General features: G+C 37.1%; 1 protein-coding gene across 1 annotated transcript in view; it reads left to right on the forward strand.

Annotated features, from left to right (window-relative positions):
• ADGRV1 (adhesion G protein-coupled receptor V1) overlaps positions 1-26,819 on the forward strand; it is a 287,213-nt gene that overhangs the window by 127,260 nt on the left and 133,134 nt on the right. The window contains exons 78-86 of the mRNA XM_036402940.2: positions 630-747; positions 1,613-1,784; positions 5,885-6,127; positions 10,707-11,114; positions 12,153-12,337; positions 13,372-13,621; positions 13,776-13,915; positions 14,893-15,053; positions 19,793-19,893. Coding sequence (XP_036258833.1) covers positions 630-747; positions 1,613-1,784; positions 5,885-6,127; positions 10,707-11,114; positions 12,153-12,337; positions 13,372-13,621; positions 13,776-13,915; positions 14,893-15,053; positions 19,793-19,893 — 1,778 coding nt within the window. The remainder of the gene's footprint in view (positions 1-629; positions 748-1,612; positions 1,785-5,884; positions 6,128-10,706; positions 11,115-12,152; positions 12,338-13,371; positions 13,622-13,775; positions 13,916-14,892; positions 15,054-19,792; positions 19,894-26,819) is intronic.

The following is a 26,819-nucleotide window of genomic DNA, read 5'->3' on the forward strand; positions in this document are numbered from 1 at the left end:
AGTTCTACATGTAGAATAAAGATGCAAGAGATAAGCTTATGTAATAATCTATGAAAATTGAGGGGTTCAACCACATCATGGATAGGATGAATAAGAAACCTTAAGTTACATCACTGGAAGCCCATCTTTATCACATTACCTACTTTATTTGTTGAGGCCCATTTCTGTTCTGACACAATGTTTTAAGATTTATGATAAACATAGCTGGAGCGAGTATCTCATAAGGGCATTATAAGCAAGGCTTTTGAGATTGTTCTGGAGATTGCTGTAACACTTAGTCTCTTGAAGTCAAGGGACACAGAATTCAGTCAGTTTGTTGCATGCTGCTGAAAATACAAGCTTACATGCAAAAATGGTGCCAGGACTCTCGTAAGGAATTTACTTCCAAAAACAGTTGTTATTATTCTAGTGATTAAAATAAAATTTAGAAACCTAAATTCTAAATTTAAAAATCTAGAGTGTAAATTAAGAATAGAAATATTAAGAGAATTGAAGTGTCTTGAAATAGTACTTTACAGCATGCTTTTGATACATGATTGGAGTTTTAACAGTTGTGCATATTAAAAGTATAATTTACTCTCAGCTTAACTTTCTGGCTTTTTTACTTTCATGGACTATTTCTTACACAGGAAGTGATCTCCAGAATGGCATTTTGGGATTCATTCCAGAAGTACAAAGTGGCCTGATACTTGATGAAGACTCAGAAAACAGAGAGGTGTTGCTGACTGTCGCACGGCAACCAAACAGGTGCAGGCAACAGTGGATTCCAGTGCTCTTCCTACACTCTGTAATATATTGTCTTGAATCACAGGAGATACTGTTAGTGGAAGAGGTTTTCATCACAGAGTTTTATAATAAGTGTTTCCCTTTCAGCTCCTTTAATAGCTTCACAGATTTTGGCAATAGGGCATTTAAGTTGTGAATATAATTAGGTCTGTCACTTTATTGGTATAAAGCAGAAACAGGAAAAAACTCAAATTCTTACCATTTTATACCGTGAGTCAGCAAATGTGAAGGTTTTGCTTAAGGTAATGTATTTGCACTGCTAAAGGTGTAACTCCAATTCTCACCTCTCTGTATAATGTAAGTAGCTATGAATACTACAAAGAGCAATTAAGAAGTTATGTGTCAGTATGCTTATGTCTTCACTTTTTTCCTAATTAGCACACATATATATATATTGTACATTTGTGTGTACTTTAAATAAATATGCTCAAGTATGGTAAGTTCCTTATACTTGCAGGAAAAACTCAGTCTACCTGGCTTTCCAGGCCAATGGTTACTATAGTATTAATGAAAGTACTTGGAACCATCCTTGCTTTCCAAGTGTCTCTTATTCAGATGATTGCATGTTATCTGAAACAAAAATTAAGAAGAATCTGGGTTCCCATAATTGCTTTATTTTCTTCTTCTGTTACTTTTTTTTATAATCTAAATGGATATTAGAGGCAGAAATTTAAATAAAAAGAGCTATTTTTTTCATTGTAAAGCAATTGATTCCATAATGATAAGTTTTGAATAATATAAAACGTATTTTATATCTATGGTTTATGTTTCCTAAATCTGTTGTGCTCTCCTTCAGTACATGCATACTCTTCTCTTTTGCTTATAGGGCTTTTGAAGATGTGACAATCTTCTGGCGTGTGACCTTTAATAAAACAGCTGTTGTGCTTCTGAAGGATGGCGTGAACTTGGAGAATGAACTTGTATCTGTGCTGGGAGCCACAACCTGTGTGACAGGTCAAACAATGTGCAACATCTCTATTGAAATAAAACCTGATCATGTAAGTAATTATTAGTCTTCATGTACAGCATTGAATTGCAATTTGTCAAGATGAAAAAACTCCTCTGATCCAGAGGAACTAATACTTTGAAGATAGCAACTTGATATCTGCTTGACTTCTCTGGAACATGTCTATTTATAGACTTCTACTGACTCCATTGTGACTGGTAAATATTTGGGAAGGAGATAAGTATTTAGTTTGAAGAGTAAAGTACAGTTCTTAGGTTTTTAAAAAACAGTAAGGAAAAATAATGGAGTTGTTTTAATGAAATGTTCGATCATATAATCTCATCCTTCACACAGTAAGATTTTCATCTACCAAAGCATTTCTTAAGGTGGTTGGTGGAAAACATTCTGTAAGTAATATCTCATTGCACAAAAAAATCTTTGAGTCTTACTTTTGTGTAATTTTATATTCCTAAATCTAGCACAGTGATCTCTGAAAACTCATAAAAAGTGGCTAAGAATTTCTGAGTGTCTAAAGATCTATCTCTGTTCACATCTGCCTTTTGAATAGTGAAGTTCAATTTAGGAGCCATCATCCACTAAATTGCATTTGTCTAAGTCTGACAGCCTTGTGAGACTCAGCTGGCACTCTAAAATACAGACATGATTGTATTAACACAAAACACAGTATTCAGTCATTTTTATGAGAAAAGAGAAGGAAAAAATATTTTAGTGTGAATACCTAGGTGTTACAGTAAGCCCTTAAGAAAGGAAGGAATGTTTGCCATTATTTTAAAGTTGGAGAGTTTTAAATTTTTGTAAGAAATTATCCTAGCACCCAGGTGTAAGAGCCATAATGAGGGATGTGGGACTCCAGGCAGCTCTTCATAATGCAGTTTATTACATCCAATACATTATAGTAGTCCAGGGTCATGGGCGACAGAGCCTGTGCCGACAGCTGTCAGCTCCAGCTGCAGACAAGCCTGAAGACCCTTTAGTTTTGGTTACAATGCATTATATACTTTTCTTTGCTGAGCATCTTGATACAGAAGAACCAATCTATACCTTAATTTTTACCTATAGCATATCATAACTACTATAATTACCATATTCATGTTACTATTCTCCAATCACTAAAAGTTAGTACATTACAGTTTAAGCTAGAAGGTGTTTTTCAGTTTTCTTGCAGTGGAAAATTCTGAGACCTTTTTTCTACTTGCAACATTGGCAGACTTGTTTGCCTGTGCTATCTTTCTGCTTGATAAAAATATCTTCTTGTTTGAGGTGGGTTTATCCTTTGCTCTAAGCCATAAAAACCCCTTCTAACTAACATACCCTTTGCCTTCTTGGTTATCCAGTAAGACTGGCTCAACAATTCTTTTCTTCTATATCAAAGCTTACTTTCATTTCTATTCCTTCTTCAGATTCTACATTCAAAAATCTTTCTGCCAAGCATACATATATGTGAGACTTTCTTGTCAAGAATGTAGCAAAGCTAGTAGCAAAGCTGAGGTCTGGGCAGTGGAAAATCAGTAGATGGGGAAATTTCCATGTTTTCTTCTGACTCAGTTCTAGAAAATATTGCAACATGCTATATGTGGGAAATAGGGATTTCCTATTTGGGAGATAGGATGCATTCCCTTATTTCACTAAGAGACCCATTTTCATTCTCCATCTTCAGATGTTATTTTTACATCACAGAGCCAATGAATAGGTGTATAGGGCATAGACTGCCCTGCTGGGTAAACTGAGATTATGAACCTCTTTAGATCAAAGAAGTGATATCAGTATTTAATTACATCAGTGCACAAGCTGCAGAGAGGTTGTGCCACATGAAGCACAAGCCTGTGCCATCCCAGCAAGTGCTACTAGAAGGTTAAAGCTCCCCATTCATTCCAGTATAATTGTGCCTGTCATTAGTCAAGAACATTTCATTTAGAGAACCACTTAACAATTTAATTGAAAACATATACTATTTATCTCTCCAAATATTTCCTAATTCTTCTTACGGTTCTTCTTTCATAAGGTAGCTTGTAAATCAGTAGTAAATGTATTAAAAATGATGATATAGCAAATACATTAAATAAGTGCTTTACATTTTTGTAGGATACATTCTAGCTTTCGTAAGTTTTACTTCCTCAGCAGTACTGAGTTTATTAGCTAAAAATCCTAGAATTAAAGTAAGATTTCAAAGACTTCAGAGTTGAAACACAAAGCTTTTTTGTGTAGTGGGTTGACCCTGGCTGGATGCGAGGCACCCACTAAAGCCTCTCTGTCACTCCCTTTGAAGCTGGGCAGGGGAGAGAAAATATAATAATGCATTTATGAGTTGAGACAAGGACCAGGAGAGATCACTCACCAAACACCATCATGGGCAAAATAGGCTCAAATTAGAGATACTAAATGAATTTTTTGCTAACAATACCAGAGCAGGATAATCAGAAGTAAACTGAAACCATAAAACACCTTCCTTCCTCCCCTCCCTCCTTCCAGTTCTACCTCCTCCCCTCCATCAGCAAATGGAGTTGCAAATGGGGGTTATGTTCATTTCATCACACGTTGTTCCTGCTGCTGCTCAGGAAGAGGAGTCTTTCCCCTTCTTCACCATGAGGTTGCTCCAATGGGAAGCTTCTCCAACATAAGTCCATACCACAGGCAGCAGTTCTCCATAAACTGCTGGAGTGTGGTCATCCTTCCATTGGGGACAGTCTTTCAAGGGCAGGCTGCTCCAGTGTGGATCCCCCACATGGCCACAAGCCCTACCAGGAAGCCTGCTCCAGTGTGGGCTCCTTTCTCCATGGGTCTGCATGTCCCTGCCAAGAACCTGCTCAAGTGTGGACCACCCATGGAGTCATAACCTCCTCTCAGGCATTCCCCTGCTCCAGTATTGGGCTCCTCCATGGGCTGCAGGTGGATCTTTGCATGCTCATGGATGTCTGTAGGCTGCAGGGGTCCAGCTGCTTCACCATGCACTGCAGGGGAATCCCACCTGAAGAACTTTCTCTCCCTCCTTCTCCCCCACACAGAACTTGCTGCAGTATTGGTATCTGCAGTGTTGGTCCTCTTATGTGTTGTCACCCCCCTCTATTTTGGCCACAATTATATCTGCAAAGAACAGGTTTCTTACTTCTTAAATATGTTGTCGTAGGGGTGTTCTGATTGGCTCAGCTACAGCCAGTGACACGCCCATCTTGGAGCTGTTTGGCATTGGCTCTGCCAGACAGAACTTGTGGCAGCTGGGGAGAACTTCTGGTAATATCTTTCCAATTATTTTTGGAAATTTAGAATGGAATTTTTGGAATTTTAAAATTTGGATGCCTATTTTTAATGTTACATTTGTGCTGTAGGTATAAAATAAAAGACGAGGCAGAACACCATATTGTAAAGTTTGCAGAACATCATATTGTAAAGTTAACACTGCTACCTTATTTTCAACAAGGAAACAAAGTTCCACAGCCTATATTTTCAGAGTGAAGTATTTCTCTCTATGTGAAACATCACAAAAGTCTATCAAATAGTATTGTCTAAGCTCTGAGATTTTAAATAAATTAAGCGTGCTAATCTACTGAGTTTTTAATTTCTTGTAAAAACATGCATGGGCATACTAGTGTCTAAATGCTTAAGTTGTATATAAAATGTTTTTCAGAACTTCAACTGAGACCAGTACTTGAATACAGGAAAGTTATTATACAAATTAAATGCATTTTCAAAATTGTATACTTAATTCTGTGCAGTATTTCCAAAAGGTAGTAGGATATGTCTTTTTGTAAGGTAAAAAGAAAATGGAAGAGCAAATTCTTCATAAGTTGTACATCTATATAAATCTATAATCTGGAATATGGCACTCTTGGAGGATACTGTCATTTATGTCAAATTTACAGCCACTATGCCTGCACTATTTAAATATCTACTTTAATGCAGCAAGTTCTGTGTGAAAATCTGAGATTTAATAATTGTGCCTGACCGAGTGATGTTCATTGCAGTATTGTTTTTATGATATATTTTATTGTATTTATTGCACATTTCAGGAAGCGTGCTTGTGTAGTGTTATTAAAGTGATCCACTGTGTGTACAATGTAATATATAAACACTTATTCAAAGCTGAAAGTTATTAGTCGGTCTTATAATGACATGAAAATCATCATTCACTTACAGGTTCCAGAATTTGAAACTTATATTTTTGTTGAGCTGTATGCTGTAAGCACAGGAGCTGCTTTGAACAACAGTGCCAGATTTGCTTTTATAACTGTCCTGGAAAGTGATGCTCCTCATGGTTTAGTGTATTTTGCTCTGGGATCTCGATTTGCTGTTGCTTATAAGAAGACAGCTTTAATCAGTCTGCAAGTTCTTAGAGATTCTAGTACATCAGTAACCACAATGGTTACCTACAGTATGCAGGTAAGACTTATTATTATTTAATTTATTTTTATGTCTTTTTCTGTCGTTTAGGAAAGCACAGACTTCCAGCTCTTCAGGGAGATAATGAGAGGGTTCCCCTGGGAGACTGCCCTCAGGGACAAAGGAGTGGAACAGAGCTGACAGATCCTTAAGAAAGTCTTCCATAGAGCACAGGAGCTAGCTAGCAATCCCCAGGAGCAAGAAATCAGGCAATGAAGGCGGGAGACTGGCATTGCTGAGTCAGAACCTGCTGGTCAAACTAGAGAGAAAGAAACAAATGCACAAGCAGTTGAAGCAAGGACAGGTGAGCTGGAAAGAGACTAGAGATAGACTGTGAATGTGTAAGGAAGACCAAGGTGAAGCTGGAAGTGAACCTGGCAAGGGATACAAAAAATAACAGGGAGGGCTTGTTAACCAGAAAGGTATGTTAACTAGAAGGAGAAGGTCAAAGAAGGTGTTTCCCCCTGATAAACAATGCTGGGAAACTGGTAGCAACAGATTAACAAAGGCTGATGGACTCAACATTTTTTTGCCAGTCTTCTCTGGCAACCTTTTTTCCTACACCTTTCAAGTGGGTGGACAGCAGGATGGGCCATGGGAGAGCAAGTCCCTCCCACGGTATGGGAAAATGGGTCAGGTTTGGGTCAGGACCACATGAGGAAATTGAATGTTCACAGTTCTGTGGGACCCAAAGAGATGCATCCCAGAGTCCTGAGGGAATTGGTTGATGTTGTTGCCAATACAGTATCCCTTGTTACTTGGAAAGTCTTGACAATCAGGTGAAATCCCTGGTGACTGGAAAAGGGGTATTACTATATCCATCTTTAAAAAGGGAAGAGTAGAAAGCAGGACCCTGGGAACTGTCAACCTGTTGGCCTCCCCTTTGTGCCTGGGAAGATCATGGAACAGATCCTCCCAGGAGCTCTGCTAAGGCATGTGGAGGACAGGGAGGATCTTGCAGAGAGCCAGCACAGCTTCACCAAGGGAAAATCTGACCAACCTAGTGGGCTTCTCTGATGGGATGACTACATCAGAGTACAAGGGATGGGTTACAGATGTCATTTCTCTGAGCTTCCATAAAGCCTTTGACACATAACTAACAAGAACCTACTCTCTAAATCGGAGAGGCATGGATTTTATGTTGGATTTGAATGGACTGTTATTTGATGGATAACAAAGTGGTTGGATGGTCACATCCAGAGGGCAGGAGTCAATGCCTCAGACTGTCAGTGACGAGTGGTGTCCCTCAGGGACCTGTACTGGGACCAGTGTTATTTACTGCCTTCATTAATGGCATAGACGAAGGGATTGGGTGCACCCTTAGGAAATTTGCAGAAGACACCCAGCTGAGGGGTGTGGTTAACACTCCTGAAGGATAGGATGCCATCCAGAGGCACCAGGACAAGCTCAAGAAGTGGCCCTTGGGAATCTCATAAGGTTTAACAAGATCAAGTGCAAAGTGCTGCACCTGGGTCAGAGCAACCCCCAGTATGGGCTGGGGGATGAACAGATCGAGAGCTGCCCTGCTCCGAAGGACATGGTGAGGGGCTGGACATGAGCCAGCCATGGGCACTTGCAGCCCAGAAAGCCAAATGTGTCCTGGGCTGCATCCAAATCCCTGTGGGCAGTTTTGGAGGGAGGAGATTCTGCCCTTCTGCCCCACTCTGGTGAGACCCCACCTGCAGAGCTGCCTCCACCTCTGGGCTCCTCAGCACAGGAAGGACATGGAGCTGTTGGAGCAAGACCAGAGGAGGCCACTCAGTTCATCAGAGGGATGGAGCACCTCTGCTCTGAGGAATGCTGAGAGAATTGGGATTGTTCAGCCACGAGAAGAGGCAGCTTTGTGCTGACCCAATTGCAGCCTTCTAGTGCCTAAAGGAAGCCTATCTGAAAGCTGGAGAGGGACTTTTGGCAAGGGCATGTAGTGACAAGAGGGAATGGCTTAAAACTGAGAGACGGTAGGTTTAGATTAAATATCAGGAAGAAATTCTTTACTGTGAGGGTGGTGAGGCACTGGCAAGAGAAGCTGTGGATGCCATATCCCTGCAGGTGTTCAAGGTCAGGTTCAATGGAGCTCTGAGCAATCTGGTCTAGGGGAGGATGTCCCTGCTTATGGCAGGAGGGCTGGAACAAGATGATCTTTAAGGTTCTTTTCAACCCAAACCATTCGTAAAATCATGGATTTTATAATTAATTTTATAATTGAAATTAATTAAATAATAATAAATTAAATATTTGATCATTCTTTACAGTAAATATCACTGTAATTAGCATTTTTTTTCAGGAAACAGTCAAACATTTGCTGAGCCTAGCTTCTTTGGTTTTCCATTATTAAAAGAACTTTTTCTTATTACATTGTCAAGAATATTTTTTTTAGCAATATCTTTCAGTGGCCTCAAAGATTATGGTCAGCCAGGCATCTAATATATTTTTTCTTTGTTCTAAGGCTCTTGTGAGCCTTCAATTTTTGGGGCTTTTTCATCTGAAATTTTTATCCTGATGGTTATATTTACAACATCCAGATAGCAGGACACCTGTTCTGTTTGGAAACAAAATTATTAGTAGTACCAGAACATATACAGGAAAAGAGAGAGGAATTATTCAAATTTTATTCAATATTCTTGGAGTAATAAACATAAAAATTGTTCTTCTTATCAAAAATAGCATGTGCTGAAGTAAATTTTATCATCCCCATTAATTTTTGTCAGATTATGCCCTTTATGTAAAAAAAACCCATAATCCAACAATTTTTGAGATGTTTACATCTGAAGCAAAAGACTCTTCTAGCTGTTGACACTTTTTTCTCTTAAATGCACACCTCACTCATTATTATTGCAGCTGATGAAGTTTCTCCTTTAGCAGATTGCAAAAATGTGATTCCTGTCACTTCCTTAGTATGTGTGCATCCAGCATCAGGGCACAGGTTACAAGAGATACTCTTTCAAGTATACCACCATCAGTAGTAGTTAGCCTGATCAGCTTTGAATATTTGTGATTTTATGCCTAAAATCATTGTTTTGGGGGTGAGTTATTATATACTTGCCCTTTATAATAAACTTACACTTTATAATAAAAGGTTATGCATTCTATTGTTATATTGAATGCATGTCTATTTTAACTATATAGGTTTACATTGTATTTCCATCCATTTATTATATAGTAATTGGCCAGTGTTTCAATTAGATTGTATGGTAACAAATTTTCACATTTATTCAACCTAAGAATTCACTATAATTTAGCTGTTAAATGGAAAAGAAATTGCTACTGTCCAGTGTATATTTAAGCTAAAATATAGTGGGCAATCTCTTATCCATTTATAATTTTTATAACCAACCTTCTTTAGACATTTTTTAGGTTTTGAGGGTGCATGGCCAAATACTAAAGTATTAGTAGGTGCTTTAGAATAAGAGGTCACAGCAGACAGGAAGGCAATAACTGGAAACTGATGTTTATCTCAACCTACAAAGGTTTCTTAGACATTGTTCTTGTCACTAGTGCTTTTATTTCTGCTTATTTCCATTTCCTAGTGGGAAGGGATAAACAAAAGGAAACTTCCCCCTGGAATTTTCACAGGTGATGTGATCATGTCTACTGTAATTTTGAACAGTTACAGGCTACATTGACTTACCAGGTTCTCCATTGAACTCAGAAAATGTCTGATTTATTCCATAAATAAGCTCTACTAATAAAAGCTAAATATTTTCTAAAGGGGTCTAGTATTTCACAAATAAAAATCCTCGTTTTATTCAGTAGGAGACCTTTACTTAGGAGTCAGTATACAAGCTGCCCTTAGTAAATTAATATATACTTTTGAAGTATATATTGAATAATAGCTTGAATAATAGTTGAATAGTTGAATAATAGCTCAGGACGATAGTTTCCTCTTAAAGAAAGTTTATTATATAACCAGATGTAATGTCAAGGCTATGGCAAGTAACAAAAAGAACGAGACCTTGAAGAATGAAACAGTAACTGCAAACCTCATGGAAGTAAAACCAGTGTTGCTTCACAAGGAAATAAGGCCATGTAGCATTACTGAATATATGTATTTTATAGTATTTGCTTTGCCTTTGTATTAAATGGATTATTCATCTTTTAAGTATGTATTCTGGGACTGAAAATACCATGAATTGATATTAATTTGGACACAGATTTCCAAAACTTTTGCTTTACTTTTATTTAGTTTTCTATGTATTTGTAATGCTTTTCTCTACCCTAAAGTGAGGGACTTTGTGCTGCAGTCATAGTCTTACATCAACCATTCTGGAATTCACACATGTGCTAACATTTCTGTAGTATTTATTCACTCAGAAAGTTTTGCGGTTTTTGCTCTGGAAAAGAAAGAGACCCTTTTTACTATTGACAATATATAATTCTTCTCCTAGGTTTGATTGATTACTAATTCAGGGAGATAATGATTTTAAATGTAATATTTTCATCACTCACAGCTGCTTTTTGAAAGAGGACTTCTTTTTTATACATTTTATTTTTACCCACCTAAATTACATTCTACAGCAGGTGGTTTTGAACAATTACATTTATCATAATGTTACCTAAAACTCTTTTGGTTTGTTTTAAGGAACTACAAAAGCCTGAACCTATTGGACGGACCTTCATATCTCCAGCTGTGGCAGGACAAGATTTTGCCAGGTCTGAAGGTTTATTGACTTTTGAACATGGACAGAGAAATGCATTCCTGGATGTGACCCTGACTCCAAAGACAGGATCTTTAAACCCATTTCCTAAACGTTTCCAGGTTGTACTTTCTAATCCCACAGGCGGTGCCAGGATAGATGATGTGTATGGTACTTCTAACATCACCATTGTCTCAGATTTGGACTCCTTGCCAGTTTGGGGACTGATTGATCAACTGCATCAGCCTCTTGATGACACCATTTTACACAGAATCCTTCAGAATCTGAATGTCAAAGTGGCTACAGAAACTACAGAAGAGCAACTTACTGCTGTGGTGCATATAATAGATAAGGTAAACACATCCTGTTTGTTCTTAAATGACTAATGACATTAATTAGAGTATAATAACACAACAAGACACACACACACACACACACATATATATATATCACACACACACACACACACACACACATATATATATATATATATATAAGCAGATCACATCCACAGCAGTGACTCAGAAGCACAGACTGCAAAAGTGGAAATTGTGAAGTCCCACAATCAAGGAGGGAGTTTGTCTGCCACTAGTTAGGAGGTGGCAAGAAATCAGAAATCAAATAGGTCGAAATGAGCAACTAGTATTAATTTTGCATACATACTTGTAGCTCTAGATTTTCTACCGTGCAATTTTCCTTTTGGTGCTGCAGTTTCATAGAGCTTATTATGTTTTCTTGACTCTTGGTTCACACCGTTGTTGCTTTTAGGCCTGGCACAATCCATGCTCCTATCTATACAGCAGACTGCAGTCAAAACACAAGCAAATCCTACCTGGGCCAGCTGGAGTCTGCTGTAGTCAAACCAAGCATCAGTCTTTTTTTCTCTAGTAGCTAAGGGAATTGGATTCTCAGGGTAGCTGAGTGCTTAAGCATTGCTCTAATTTCTGTGAAAATTATGGATTAGTTCTATGGCATTCTGTCTCTTCTGGACTCTTGGAATAATGCATAAAAGCTGGAAAATTTCTAAATATCTAGATGCAAAGCATTATAACAAACCCATTCATTTTTGATTGCTGCCACAAAGAAAATTGAGAAAATAATTTAAAAACTTCTAGGACTCAAAAATCTTTGGTTTGTAAAAGAATGAATAATGCCACATCCTTTCTTTAATAATCAAATCCCCTAGTAAGCATATCTTTATGTAGTTTTGACAGACTGTGTCTTATGCCTTGGAAACTCCTACGTGATCAGGAGTTGGGAAAAATATTCTGAACTCTCAGTTTGAATATTGGAATCACAGAGAAAATATCACTAAACTATTGAACATGAGGAAATGTTACAAGCAGATTCCTTGGTGTAAAATGTTGTTTGCTTTCTTCTGCTCTCATTAGGTTACAGGTGTAGGTGAAGAACTGTTACTCACTGATAAAAGTAGAAGTCTATTCTATGAGATACTCTGTGCTCTGGCTAGCCCAAAACGCAAGGACACACAAGGATATAGCTTGCTTGCTGAGGTGACTGAGAAGTTTGCTTTTTCTCTGTTGACTGGGATAAAGTGTGGATCACCAGGAGAAAGGTTAGTAAGCTTGAATTCATAATATGTTTTGTAAATACACAACAATTTACCAATATAGAAAATCTAAATTACATTTTCAGAAAAGGGACTTATCTCCTATCTAGTATGTTACCCATATGTGAATGTGTTGTTACAGTGTCATAATGTTACAAAGCACTGTGTCACATTGCCAGATTGGGTGTAACACATAACTGTTACTTTGTTATGGGGTAGATGCGGGAATATGAGTCAGGAGATCTATTGATGCACCTCTAGCTCAAATATTGTCTGGAAAAGTATGCATTATTCTTGCAAATAAAATAATATGTGATTGTATGATGCAGAGCTGTGTTCTAAGCCTTAGATGAAAGTTTGCAACCCAAAATTTCTACAGGCATTTTGTAATTTGAATGTTTTTGGTTTTGCTCACTCGAACATTGTTTTGAAATGTTTAAAGCTGCTCGTAGTTTTAAATTGCTAGTTTTGTCTCCAAGAGCATAATAGCCTTATCAAACTAATGGGCAGGAGAAATAGGTGACTGAGAAAGTGATTATTCTTTTTCATGAGACAGGTGGTTTTAAACCCTTTTTTCCACATGGGGGATCTATTAAACAGCTTGTGGTGGAATGTGTGTTCAGTGTTTAGAACTTAAAAGTTAAAATTCTTTATTCCATGCATTTTACATCATCTGTTGGGAAAAAAAAATGAAACATCATCCCATCCATTTTAATGCCTCCCCTGTTTTTTAGACTCAGTTCTACATCAAGTTGTAACAATGAGTGTTTTGATAAGCTAATTCGCTGTGGAAAGGTTTTAGTTGCAGGTCAGAAAGAGCAAATCCCAGAGAAGAAATGAAGATGCTGAAATATGTAAAATATCCAGCCTTTTTTTTTTCCCCACAGAAACTGAAACAGTATGCCAATTAAATATCACAAGTCTAAAAATGATGAATTAATAAAGTACTAACAAATCACAAATACATTTTAGAGTCATTATGTGATGAATAGTGAAGCTTGGTCCCACTTACCAGCCTTATTGTTTTTACATTTCCACAGAGGCAAAAATATCCTTGACAGCTGCCCATATATTGCAATAATGGCTCACAACTGGTTTCCTCAGCAAATCAATGGACATAGATTTAGTGGAAAAGATGGAGATTCTATTCAAGTACCTGAACATCTAATAGAGGTCTCTGTAGTATTACCATCTCCCCAAGAAGAGAACTGTGAATCTGTACAGTTCACAGAATACAGCAGTCAGCAGTGGTTCCTTACTAGAGATAAAGAACTTGCCCTGAAGAACAAGGTTTGAAGATAATGCAATTTTTTTTGCATGAATTAGTTTTAATCTAGATATTGCTCAAAACATAATAAGTGTTTCATGGTTGTCTCTGATTAAAATGAGCACTGTGTTGAATCTTAATATTAAATATATCTTTACATTGTACATGTTGTTTCAGGTTTTTTCAATGAGCTTGAAGGGTCAGAGTTCACAACCTTTGAAAGATAGTAGTGAAGTCATTTATCGTATTTATGCTGAAGGAAGTCGGATTGTTCCACAGAAGTCTCTATGTCTCCTCTGGAATCAAGCTGCTGAAAGGTTATTTTATTATTGTGTTTAGTTTTATATTTTCTACCATGAATCTATGTATTTGTGTAAAATGTGATAACGCCAATTAAATAATTTACAAATATAAAATTGATCCATTTCATGTCTTTTTTAATTTTTCTGGCCATTTTACCAGTACATAAAACGTTTTTTATAATAAAATGAGTAGTTATTCTATCTCAGATATTTCTCAAACTTCCACCCTTTTTTCATCAAAATACTATTTACATTGTATAATGATGCATTAGGTTACAGTGACAGGCCATAAATCTAGAATTGCATCAATAAATGTGTTAATGACTTGGAGATAATAATGTTCTGTATCCCATTGAAGTCTAGTTGATTTAGATTCAATTTCATTAGACCAACTGGATGATATCAGCGTCCTATTGATACAAACTATTTGTTTTCAGGAGGAAATGCACCACAATCTACCTGTATGCTCTCCTTTTATCTATGCACAAATTCCAGAAGAAATGGCTTAGGCTATCACCTGTGGTATGCCTTATCCTTTTTCCAAACCACTTCAGCGATACTGAAAAAAAACTCAACAAAAACCAAAGAACAAAAAAACCCCTGAATTTTAGTTTCAAACCAAAAAAGAGCAGTATAAAATGTTCTCCATAACAGGATAAGGTGTTGAGCAAATAAATTAACTATTTGAAAAGTCAGACAGACCTAGAAATCTAGCAGAAATTTTAAAAACATGGCCACAAAAATTCCCTAGTGAAAAAAGAGTTAATTTCAATACATTTACAAAAATTAAAAAAAAAAACAAAACATGAAAAACAACATTTTAATCTCATGTAAATGTGTTATTCTGAGCACTGCACATGACAGATTACAGAAAACACCTCTGCAATAGTTTAGGGAAGTTGGTATTCCAGGAATACAACAAAAATTTTTAAGCCTGCTTAAAATGTGAATTACGCAAGTCCATTTCCAACTTTGTGAAACTTGTTTTGCAGCTGGCTGTCTGATAGCGGGTTCTGCAAAGTGGTTGATGACACATCAGATTATGTGGAATGCTCCTGTTCTCATATGTCCATTTATGCAGTTTATGCCCAAACAGATAACTTGTCTTCATACAACGAGGCATTTTTTTCTTCTGGATTCATCAGTATTTCAGGTGAGTTCATTTAAGACAGTTTGCTCATTAATAACAACTGATGACTAGTAAAACTGGTTGATTGATTATTAACATTTTTGGTAGCTGATGACAATCTTTTTATTTAGTGGAATATTGAATGAATGTTAACTAACTTCATATTATTAGAGGTGCCATCTTGTCTGGTATTTGCACAATGACAAATTTTGCCACTGGAAAAAAATGTCAGGCATAGAAATATCACTAAGTTGGAAAAGATTTTTGAGGTCATCGAATTCAACCTGTGACCTAACAACACCTTGCCAACTAGATGATGGCACTGGGTACCACATCCAGTCTTTTCTTAAACACATCCAAGGGTGGTGATTCCACCACCTCCCTGAGCAGCCCATTCACATCCCTGCTGGCTCATATTTTGGCACATAGGGGCAGCCTGCTCCTGTGCCTTCAGGATTTTTTTCTTGAAGTATGTCCACTTTCCTGGATCTCTTTGCTTTTGAGGGCTGTTTCCCAAGGTACTCTCCTAAAAAGCATCCTGAGTTCCGCCCTCTGGAAGTCTTGTGTAGAAGTTTAGAAGTTTTATTGAAGTTTCAATATCCTTGTTTCACTGAATATTAAGAACTCTATTATTTCATGGTCACTGTGCCCCAGATGGCCTCTGAGCCCCACATCTCCCACCAGCTCCTCTCTGTTTGCAAACAGCAGGTCTAGCAGAGCCCCATCCCTGGCAGGCTCACTCATCATCTGTGACAAGAAGCTCTCCTCTGTACACTCCAAGAACCTCTAGAGTGCCTCTTTTCCACCGTGTTGAGTTCCCAGCAGATACCTGGCAGGTTAAATGTCCTACAAGAACAAGGGCTGGCAATCTTGAAACATCCTCCAGCCACCAGGATGTCAGCCTTGATGGCCTTTCTCTGATTCTTACCCATGGCACTTGATCTTATTGTCATTAATCTCAAGTTCCATGGTGTCCAGAACCTCCCTAACATACAGAGCCACCACTCCACCTCTTCTCCCTCTCCTGTCTCTTGTGAAGAGCTTGTAGCCATCCACTGCAGTGCTCCAGTCCTGCAAGTCATCCCACCACATTTCTGTGATGGTGACTCTGTCATCGCTTTCCTGCTGTGCCATGGCTTCCAGTCCCTTGTTTGTAACCCACATTGCATGCATCAGTGTACATGCACTTCAGCTGTGCTGCTGATTTCACCCCTGACTCTGGCTTACCACCCTTGGGGTCACCTCTCAAGCGCCTGGTTTCATCCCCTTCCTCCTTCAAACCTAGTTTAAAGCGTTCTCAATCAGCCCTGCCAGCTCATGGGCTAGAATCCTTTTGCCCTTGTTGAACAGATGGAGCCCATCTGACTCAGGCAGGCCTGGTGCTGTAAAAATTGCCCATGGTAGAAAAACCAAAATTCCTCTGATGGCACCAGCCCTTAAGCAGCCATTCAGTGATAATGTGGGTTTTCCTATTCCTTTTATCATTCATCCCTGCTCCTGAAGGAACTGAGCAGAACCACACCTGTGCTCCTGCCCCATCAACCAATCAGTCCAGAGCCCTGATGTCCTTTCAAATGACCTGGTACCCCTCTTGTCATCACTGCAAACCTGGATGAGCAGCAGTGGGTAATAATCAGAGGGATGAATTAGTTCAGGGAATCTCCTGCTGATATCCCATACCTGGGCCCCAGGAAAGCAGCAGACTTCCTTGTGGAATGGGTCTGGGTGACATACAGGGCCCTCAGCTCCCCTCAGGTGGTGAACTTTCCACAACTACCCTTCTTCTATTCTTAATTTCCTGAGGTTGTGATCCGTCTGACAGACAAAGTGCACCTGGGAGACTCACCAGATGTTTTTGTTTACCATCATCTGCCTGAGCCTCTGGACCCAGGGCCTTGTACCTATTCTGTAAGGGCACCTGGGAAACTGATGGGGGTCAGGAAGGAATTTTGCTACCTCTCTGAGTAGGCACCCATTTCCATTCCCCCAGCCTGCTAGGTCTCCTCCTTCTGCCTGATGGTAAGAGAGACGGGGCTCCTCTGACTCCTGCCAAGGTTCTCTCAGGTTGCAAGGCTGTAACTCCACCAGTCGATTTCTCTTTTTGCTCTCCCTAATACTCCTTAGCCTTTCTACCTTTTGCTTAAGCTCTGCTACCTGACAGAGCAGATCACCAGCTCACATCACACACAGGCGCCTTTTGCACTGTGCTCTGGTACTGCCCCAGGCTCCCTGCAGCCAGGGATCTGGACAGCTGTGTCCTTCTTGGCGGGTTCCATTTGGGCTTAGCAGTTTTGCTGGCAGCAGCAGCAGGCTTTTGACCATTTGTAAACCACTACTGGATCTAGTCAAGTCGGGAGAAAGAAAACCAAAAAAGCCAAAAAAACCCAACCAAAAGACACCCATCTTACACAACCCACCACCAGGAACCGGGAGAGCAGCTGCATCCCTCCTGTACAAACTGCTGTACCATGCTCTCACTGCTGTGCTGTGCCCCTGTTTGCCCAGTCTGGCTCAGCACGCTCCCTAGAGCAATTTAAATCTCCTACATGTGGTCCTGGCATGTCCCTTGCTTGCCTGATTGGTTGTTTCCTTGGGATGATTTATTGAAAAGAGATAATATGTCATTCATTTGGGGGAAGAAACTTAAAAATCCTAAATTCATCTGTGTTTCTAGCAGGAGTACTGTAATCCTCTTTGTCAAATTTCTTTGACAATTTTAGCTGGAATTTACACTCAGAAATGATAACTCAGGGGAGATAGATTCCATTACACTCTGCTGCCTTACTGCTGCCCAAGATCTTGGGAAAAAACCCTAAGAGTTTAACATATAATTAGCATGACTCTTCATTAGCAGCTTCAACAGCATAAATCACAAAATGTGAGGCAGGAAGCAGGGGATCTAAGTTCAGAATTCAACTTGGCTTCTGAAGGAGCCTTTCAGATTGCAGCTGGTTTACTATTATTGTTGCAGCAATCACAAAGAGAAGTAAATTTTCTCAGAACCACAGAATTATTTAGGTTCAAAAGAAAATCATAATGAACTCTTGCATTTATGGGCACTAAAAGCAATGGGCTTATTAAGGAAATATGCTAAATGGAATTCTTGACTACTTTAACCTCCTTAAAAGGGGGTCTGGTTGTGTTTCTTGTGAGGTTTATGACTTCTATATTAGATCATCACTATATGAGTAACAAAAATTGTGTAAGCAGCTAAATCACCTATTTATCCCTTCCAAGCAAACTGCCCTAACAGATTAAATCTAGGCTCCTTAATGTTTTTAAATGTCAGCCAAAGAAAATAAAGACAAAGAAAGAGGAAAGACCTCTCAATTTTTTCCCTGCTCCACACAAATTGATGGTTATATTTAACACTAAAAAAAGGAGATTTTAACACATAAAACTAAGCAGATTTTAAAATACTGTTGCTGGATTACAGAGAAAAAACAAGTAAGTTGATGAAACAAAATGCTGTAAAATGCAAAATGCTGTAGAAACTGAAAAAAAAGAATATGCAAAAGCTTAGAAAACGTTTTGCTGAGTTGGAATCAATAAAGATGCAGATCATTGTTCAGAACTAGTCACTTACAGTATTTGTCATAAAAATGTTTTTTAAAAATAAAAGTAGTTTAGCTTGGTTAAGGGTTTATTTTGAACTTGAGGCAAATTCTTTCCAATGCCTTTCAGTTTTTTGGCCATTTGAATATGTTTACTTGTGTGATGATACAGATTACTAGATTTAAATGAATGTTTTAAGTAACAAATTGTTTAGGAGTGATAAGGATATTTTTCATATATCTTGACATTTCCATTTGGGTATGAATAGAATATTAAAAAAAAGAAGAAGAATAAAATAGAATATTATAAAAAAGAAGAATATTAAAAAAAAAGAGAGAGAGACCATGTAGATGGTCATGTAAATATCACTAAGTAATTTTGAAAGAGTTAGATATAATACTTTTAGCAATTATTTATTTTACTTATCTCTTACAAATACTGGTAGCTGAACAAATAGTCAATCTCAAGACTGACCTAAAAGATCTGCCTTAATTACCCAAAATCCTGCTCTGACTGAAGGGTAAAAGTGCACAATTAACTCAAATTAATTCTGAGATTTAGCAGTGTTTTTCCTGGTGGCTTAACTTTCCTAGAATCCTTTTCCCAGGAACTACTTACTGGTAGGAAAGGGGCCTTTGCTGTGTTCATGTTTACCATTAATTAGTGAAACAAAAAGTGGTGTCATTTCTACTGCTATAAAAAATTTCTGTGCTTAACACAGACACAGCAGGAGACTGGCATTTAGAAGGTTATAACTATCTGTTACAATAGTGCCACCAATAAAAAAATCTGTTACAATAGTGCATTTTTTATGTAACTGTTTCTAAAAACGTTTTTTGGAAGCACTAATATGAACACTGAACTGTTACCTTTGCTTTGAATAGAACTATTATTATAATCACCCATATCATGCAGAACAGGACACCAAAGAAACGCTTTTCAAAAACTGCTTGTTTACATTATGAAATTATTTTAGCTTCCAAGCCTATGGGAACATTAAATACAATTTAGTACTTGAAATAAACTCATGAGTGATCCCAGTGTGAACCAAAATGATCATACTCTCCCTGCAATGTTTGGTTGATTGGGGTTTTTTAAGAAATCTGCACCTTCGAGAAACATCTGCTGGATAATATAGCACAGTTTATTAGTCTAAACTTAAATATGCCTTATTTTTTGAAACTTTTTTCATTATCATTTCTGTGTAGGTTTCACTTTGGCTATCATCTCCCACCTTTTCTGCAGCAGGTGTGCCATGTTTGCAGCTAAACTTCTCACTCATATGATGGCTGCTTGTTTGGGTACTCAGGTAAGAAAAAAGGCTGAAATCTCAAAATGTAGAGTAAGTACATGTTTACTTTCCTCTTCTTCACTTTCATGGCTGTGTCTGAACAGACCTTCTTCAGTGTAAATGTTTTTGGAAAGCATAAAGTTTCAATATATGACACCTAAAATTAATGCAATATTCATATCCTGTGTGTGGAATTCAAGTGAAATTACACAGTCTGAGAATATTTAATGAAAACTGATGGATGATATAGCAATGTGAGAAGACATTCCATGTCTGGAATGCTGTGCTCAATTCTAACTTCTGAAAGATTTTGAAAATTATTGTCTGTTTGGGCCCACGGGCTTTTCTGTCTGTGACCTGTTTTTTTGTTTAAATACTCTACATATTAACTTTTATATGTAATTCTTATCTCTGAAGAATAATTCCTGAAAATAGTTCCATGTTGTGTGTAAATGTAATAATTTTAATTACAGTGGTGCAATTTGTATGGTTCTAAGTATTTTTGTCATTCATCCTCAATCTTTAAAATACATCATTCTCCTGATCTCTTTTCCTTTGCCATGCAAAGATTTTAAAAGTTTAAACCAAGATTTTTGAAAGAGGATTTTAGCAGGGTAACTGCCTATTTAATGAGCTAGTTTGAAGAAGAAGTAAAGACTGTTTGGCAGCAGCTGTCAGATAAAGGAAGGTGGTTTTAAGTCAAGACTGAAAAGAGAGTGTTTGACAAGGGAGAACTGAACTACTGTACCAGCTGTTCTGAACAGCTGAAATAAAATCTTTGTACAGTTACCTGTGTTGTGATATGTTGGCCTATTGTGAACTAGCCTGATTAGGTAGCAAAAATTTGACAACTCTAGGTAGATGATGTATGTACAGCTGTAGCTACATAAAAGCATTTGGTTACTATACATATGATAAGAAATGCACAATGTAATTGAAAATTTCATGAGTTTGCTAACCGATGACTCTGTACATTTAAGACAGTTTTAACTGAGAACTTACTACATGAAAATCAGCACTTCATAGTTTAAATACAAGGAAAATGTTAGTATTTTCCATTTCTATCTACTAATCTTTACTAGACACTGGATTTGTAACTCTTAGCTCTCAGGCCAGTCTAGAGAATGAAGGAAGCCGGTGTTTCTCTGCGTTTATATTTTTATGAGAAAAAAACCCCCAAAAACGAAACGACAACACCCGCCCCCCAAAAAAAACCAAACAACTGGGAAGTTTTTTGTGGTAGTTCCACTGTTTTATATATACAGAAATAATTAGTTTTTCTCTAATATCTGCACTAGGTGTTTGTTTATTAGGTTCGTAGTTTTGAGATAAATTTTAAATTACTATCAGTGCACTAGTTACTCATGTCTGTAGATGGCAGTCAAATCTTCTCAGCACATTGCTCAGAAACTTGCTGTTCTGAGGCTGTGCTGCTTTGTAGTTTCTCACAAAACTTCATTTCTCTGTCAGTGATGGGGAATGGTGATTCAAACATTCAAGCTTCATTTTATTCTTGGTGTATCCAGGGCTGCCAGCATTAATGGAGCACTTGTAAAGCATTCAAGAATAGATGTTTTACCATGTGTTTGATGGAGCTCATTGGAAAAACATAAAGCCTAGATATTTATAAAACATTTTTTATTCCTTTCAAGCAGAAGTTCACGTAACAATACCCTAAATGCATGAAGGAAAAAATTTCTGGGCTGAGATTTTCAGTTTTGGAGTAAATTTAGGTGAATTTTTGAGTATTCAAAAAAATCGAAGTAGTATGAGAACATACTTCACAATACTGTCATACTAGTCAATAATTTTTTTCTTTTCAGAGCTATAAACCTAGATTAAACTTAATAGGAACAATTGTTATGCCTACCTTGCTTTTCCTGAGAATTCCCAGGCAGAATACATGAATAAGCACTTTGTACATGGCTTATTTTTGTATACTCCGCTTGATGCATCTTGTCCACATTAAACTTCAGGGGCCATTTCCACAGTACATGCTGAGTGTTAGAAATAACATGAATGTACTCTAAATTCTCTGTTTAGACTTCTTGTGAGTGCACTGTTGAGCTGCTTTGCGTATATGCAGTAGCCACTTCTCTGGAATATTTGAACATTCATAGACTGCTTACAGCAATTACTGTGTATAAATGGCCTTCCATTCTTATGGCCAGCAAAGCAAAATTAAAGTCCAGTCAAAAAGAAAAAAACCTGTGTCATCCTATTTTTGTCAAACAAAAAATTAGTATTTTCTAATTTATGCTGTCCTCAAGCTTCTTATACTCTACTATGATGCACTAAGCATCATCACCCATCACTGCAATAACTACCAAACTGTCCAGGTCAAGTTGATGCTAGCACTGACTTTGATGGAAATGCATGATGAAGAATTATGTTACTCTGTTTAAATATTTCAAAATTGTGTTATTCAACCTGAGCAGAAATTCAAACATGCAGTTATGTTTTTCAAGAAGCAACAGTGCATCTTCTTTTTAAAAATTGTTAAACATTTATTTAAAAATTATAATCTGCATTCTTGGTAGAATTGTTGCTTTATTATTTGTACTCTTACAGATTTGGACAATTCTGCCCGAAGATAAATTTTAAAGATGTGATAAAATCTCCAAGAGATGATGAAGGAGCGGGATATGAATGAATGAATGAATGAATGAATGAATGAATGAATGAATGAATGAATGAATGAATGAATGAATGAATGAATGATCATAAGAGCCTATAGCTTCTGCTATGATAGGAAAGTGAAACCTTTACAGAAACAGTGAAATGGTGCTTCTGCTGTACTGTTTTAATCTTAACTCCTCTCTTCAAAATAAGGAAATTCTTATTTTCCCCTATACAAAATCAAAGCTCAAATGAAATTGACATATATGCCTGGATAGGGGGAGCTTGCAAAGCATGTTCCAAAATGAGATTTCTATAGTGATTCTTTCTACCATCCACCACAGAGACAGTTTGTGACAGTGAGTGACTGAGTGCCTGTCCCTCTCCTGGCAGTGGAGAAAAGTTTTGATTTTACTTCAGTCTTCCCCTATGGTAAGCCCGAGCCTTTCAGTCTGCTCCTGGGAAGTCCTAGTTAAAGGACTGTTTCTGAAGAAGCTGAGAGGTGCAGAGTTCCCCTAAACTCCAGGTCCATATGAAATATGAAACTTCTATGGAACAGGAAGCAACAAATATTTTTATACATTACTTTAAAGTTGGAGCCCAGTTTCCCATAGTAAGGGAATTTGTCTTTGAGGAAAACTAGGCCTGAAATTTCCTTGCTCTTGATTTCCTTGCTGTAACCTGACAGCAGCAAATAATGCTGATGAGATACAAACAATTCTTACTTGCAAGATTTTAGAGGAAACAGAAAAGAACTGTATACAGTGATCCAGAATTGGTGCTTATTTTAGAAATTTGGCTCCATGCTAATATGTTTTGTCCTGTTACTTTGTGATTTGAAATATTTCAGTAAGAATTATGAGTCATATGTAGTCTTCTTCCACCCTTGTTGTCAGTGTTCCTATCTTTGGAATAATAAAGTCTAACATTTCTCATTTATAGAAGGAAAGATTCTACAGATGTCACTAAGAATGGAAAGTGGAAAAGATTTTCACTTCTATTGGGGTATTGGAAAGCACAGCTAGCTGAGACATTTGTTGGGTATGTCAGAAGGGGAAGATGTGTCAGTAAAAATGTTCACGTGGATAAGCTGCTTTCACCAGTTCCCTGCATAACATTTGTATCACAGTAAATATTTTTTTTTTACTTTATAACAGTCATGCTGTACCAGGGGATACAATGAATGTTCCCCAGTCCTACTGAAAACATGGTCCCCTATAATACTGCAGACACTGACTCCTGGATTCTTGCCTATTTTTTTGTTACATTGCAAAAATTAGGACCTAACCCTTTTCTCCAGGGACTATTTTCTTAGGTTTCAAACTGACTTATTTAATTATTTACCAGTTATCAATTATGTACTAGCTATTATTAAACTGATTTATTTACTTATATACTAATTATTACTGATTTCAGTAATTCCTACCAAGTCAGAGCACAGTGAATGCAGCTTCTTTCAAAAGCAGTTTCAATCTAATCATAAGTAGAACTATTTAGGAATGGGATTTAAATAAAAGACAATTTCATTCAACATAAATTGAATGCTTTGATAACAAAGGAATACATTTTATGATCAATGAGGATTTGTGGGCCCATCTCTATTACTCCAAATTTCTATATTTGAGTCTGCAATATCCAAGAAGAATCAGTCAAAGTTGGAGCTAATCAGAGATTTTTAGTAGAAGAGATTGTAATCTATATCAAGATTTTAATGATTTTGTGAGTTGTATACATTGATCATGTATATATGCAGATATTTTAAAGATGCTGAATGAATAGATAGATAGATAGATAGATAGATAGATAGATAGATAGATAGATAGATAGATAGATAGATAGATAGATAGATAGATAGATAGATAGACAGACAGAGAGACAGATTGATCGATTTCAGGCGTCCTTGGGTGTTAGATAAGGTGTATGAGGTCCTTCAGAATCTGAGAGTCAAGAAATCCCTACCTGGAGAAGTGGAATACTCAATCATTAGGATATATATTATGCACAATTAAACAGTGAGGAAGGACTGCTACCATAAAACAACAGCAGATCATTCCATGATCACTCGGATTTCTCGTTGGGAGCAGACTACTCATTGGACTCCTAATTGCAGAATATTTCCCTTTTCTCCAGCAGAGGGAGTCAATTTACCTGTGAGTTCCATCAAGTGCCAAGTTGCCACAGCTTCAAGATATTTGATGGGATGATGCCGTCTTCAGATACTTAGAGCTAAAGCTCAGACAAAAGTAAAAGGCTCTGCAAATGCTCTAGGAGTTATCTTCTCGGTCTCTGTCTAAGGAATGAGGAGATGTAGAAGCAGCTGAAAAACTTATATCCCAAGAAGAGAGAGTAGTAGTCATGGCCAAGTAAATGAGTGTAAGAAATAAATAGGAAATATTCAATTTAAATTTTATGCTGCTTGTTTTTATCTGCCAACAGAGGATTTTGGTGTTTTGGTGATAATCTAGCGCTATGGAAGTACCCATATATGTTTACTTTTGCTACTTGTAGGGATTTTACTTATACCACTCTTGTTCATTTTTCTCATGTTGAGCCCCATGTAGTGTTATGCACAAGCTGTTAGGTTTTTTATAGATTATCTCCTAGAATTTGCCAGAACTCAGATATATGAGCAATGCTATAACATATGTTAGAATGCTGCCACATTACCTCACACCTCCTGTCCTCACTACAAACATTTTATCAGTTGAAGTATAAGAATATGAGATTTGTATCAGATAATGCCTTCCAGCTCTTTTTTATTATTCTCTACTTTTCACACACACAGCAGAAAAGATAGAAACATTCCCAGGTTGGCTATTCACTGCCGTTCTTGGTGTCTTACTGTGAAGCAGGTTATACTGCTGCCTCTCTCTATTTCATGCATCATTGTAATTTTTCAACTCTTTCTCTCATTTCATGCCTCCTTTTTTCATCTGCCTTTGTTCTGTACTCTCATGTGTGCCATTCTGATTTGATAAAAAAGTAATTATCTATTACTTCTCCTAATTAGCAAATTTTCTGTTGCTTTTTTTCCCTGGTGAAGGCTGATGGAGAGAAGGACAGCAGCAGTTGCTGTTACCCCTAAATTCAGGCCATAGCAACAGCTGTGCTGTATAAATATGAAGTTTCCAAAATATTCTCAATTTAGCTTATCTTTCAGAGCAAAAAATCTATAGGGTTTTATGAGCAAAAACTTCAATAGTTTTCCTTTACAGCTAATTAAAATTATACTAGCCATTGAAACTTTAAGTTCTGTTCTTTCTCCACTACTGTCGCTTTGCTTGCATCCACATGCAAGAAAGTTTCAAAGGAGTCTTTTTTCCCATTTTGACAGTTTTCTCATTACCTGCTTCATAACTTTAAGGCAGCTCAAGTTCCATACACAGTAGATTCACAAATCCTTTTCAGGACTTAATTGGATTATTTGTAGACATGAAACCAGAGCCTGACCTTGCCAGATTCATATGGCAAGTTTACTTTTAAGTGTACTGCTGTTCTGATTTCTTTTGAAAATAACTGAATATTATTTTCATAAATACCAGCTTACAATTTATGATTATGGTTAACTCATAGTTAACTTATGTGGTTAACTATGATTAAATGCTTTTTAATAATGCCTAATTTAATAATGCTTAATGCTTAATGCTTAAAAATTTTCTGATAGTTTAATCAGTAGGCTGTGGTTGAATTTTATATGTTGGTAGATCTAATTTTGTTCCTATGGTCATTTTTCCCTGTTTGTATAGAAATTACCTTTTGAAAATGACATTATAGATATTTACAAGAATTAAACAGATTATAACATGAGAGACTTTTTTACTTTTTAATTTTTATTTATAAGATATGTCAACCTTTTTCCATATAATTTGAAAGAAAAACACTAATACTAATGTAGATCTGATTAGATTCTGAAAAATTGTAATGAAAACCTTAAATGCTTGGAATAACAATGAATAATCAGTGACATTATTAAAAACAGTTTGGGGTGTATATCAGCCAGAGGCAGAAACCAGAAGCATATAACTTCATATGCCAAAAAAACCACAAACTGTGTTCAGCCATGAAAAAAGGTTTAGAAAACCATGATGCTATATTTCCATGTTTCCATTTCAAAAAAATGAAGAAACCAGGAAGCTTTTTTTTGGGCAAATTAATAGAAATCAACTAAGCACAAACCATGTGCATCATTAGAAATGAACATCTATAGTTGAAACATTTGCTGGGAATTGTAGAATTTTATGTGGGTCTCAGAGACCAGAGATGGGAGAAAGTGCACAGAAGATAATTAACGACATTGTTTTACTTGACAGCTGAAATGGGATAGG

This window comes from Molothrus ater, chromosome Z (assembly GCF_012460135.2).
Source record: "Molothrus ater isolate BHLD 08-10-18 breed brown headed cowbird chromosome Z, BPBGC_Mater_1.1, whole genome shotgun sequence".
NCBI classification, from domain to species: Eukaryota; Metazoa; Chordata; class Aves; order Passeriformes; family Icteridae; genus Molothrus; species Molothrus ater.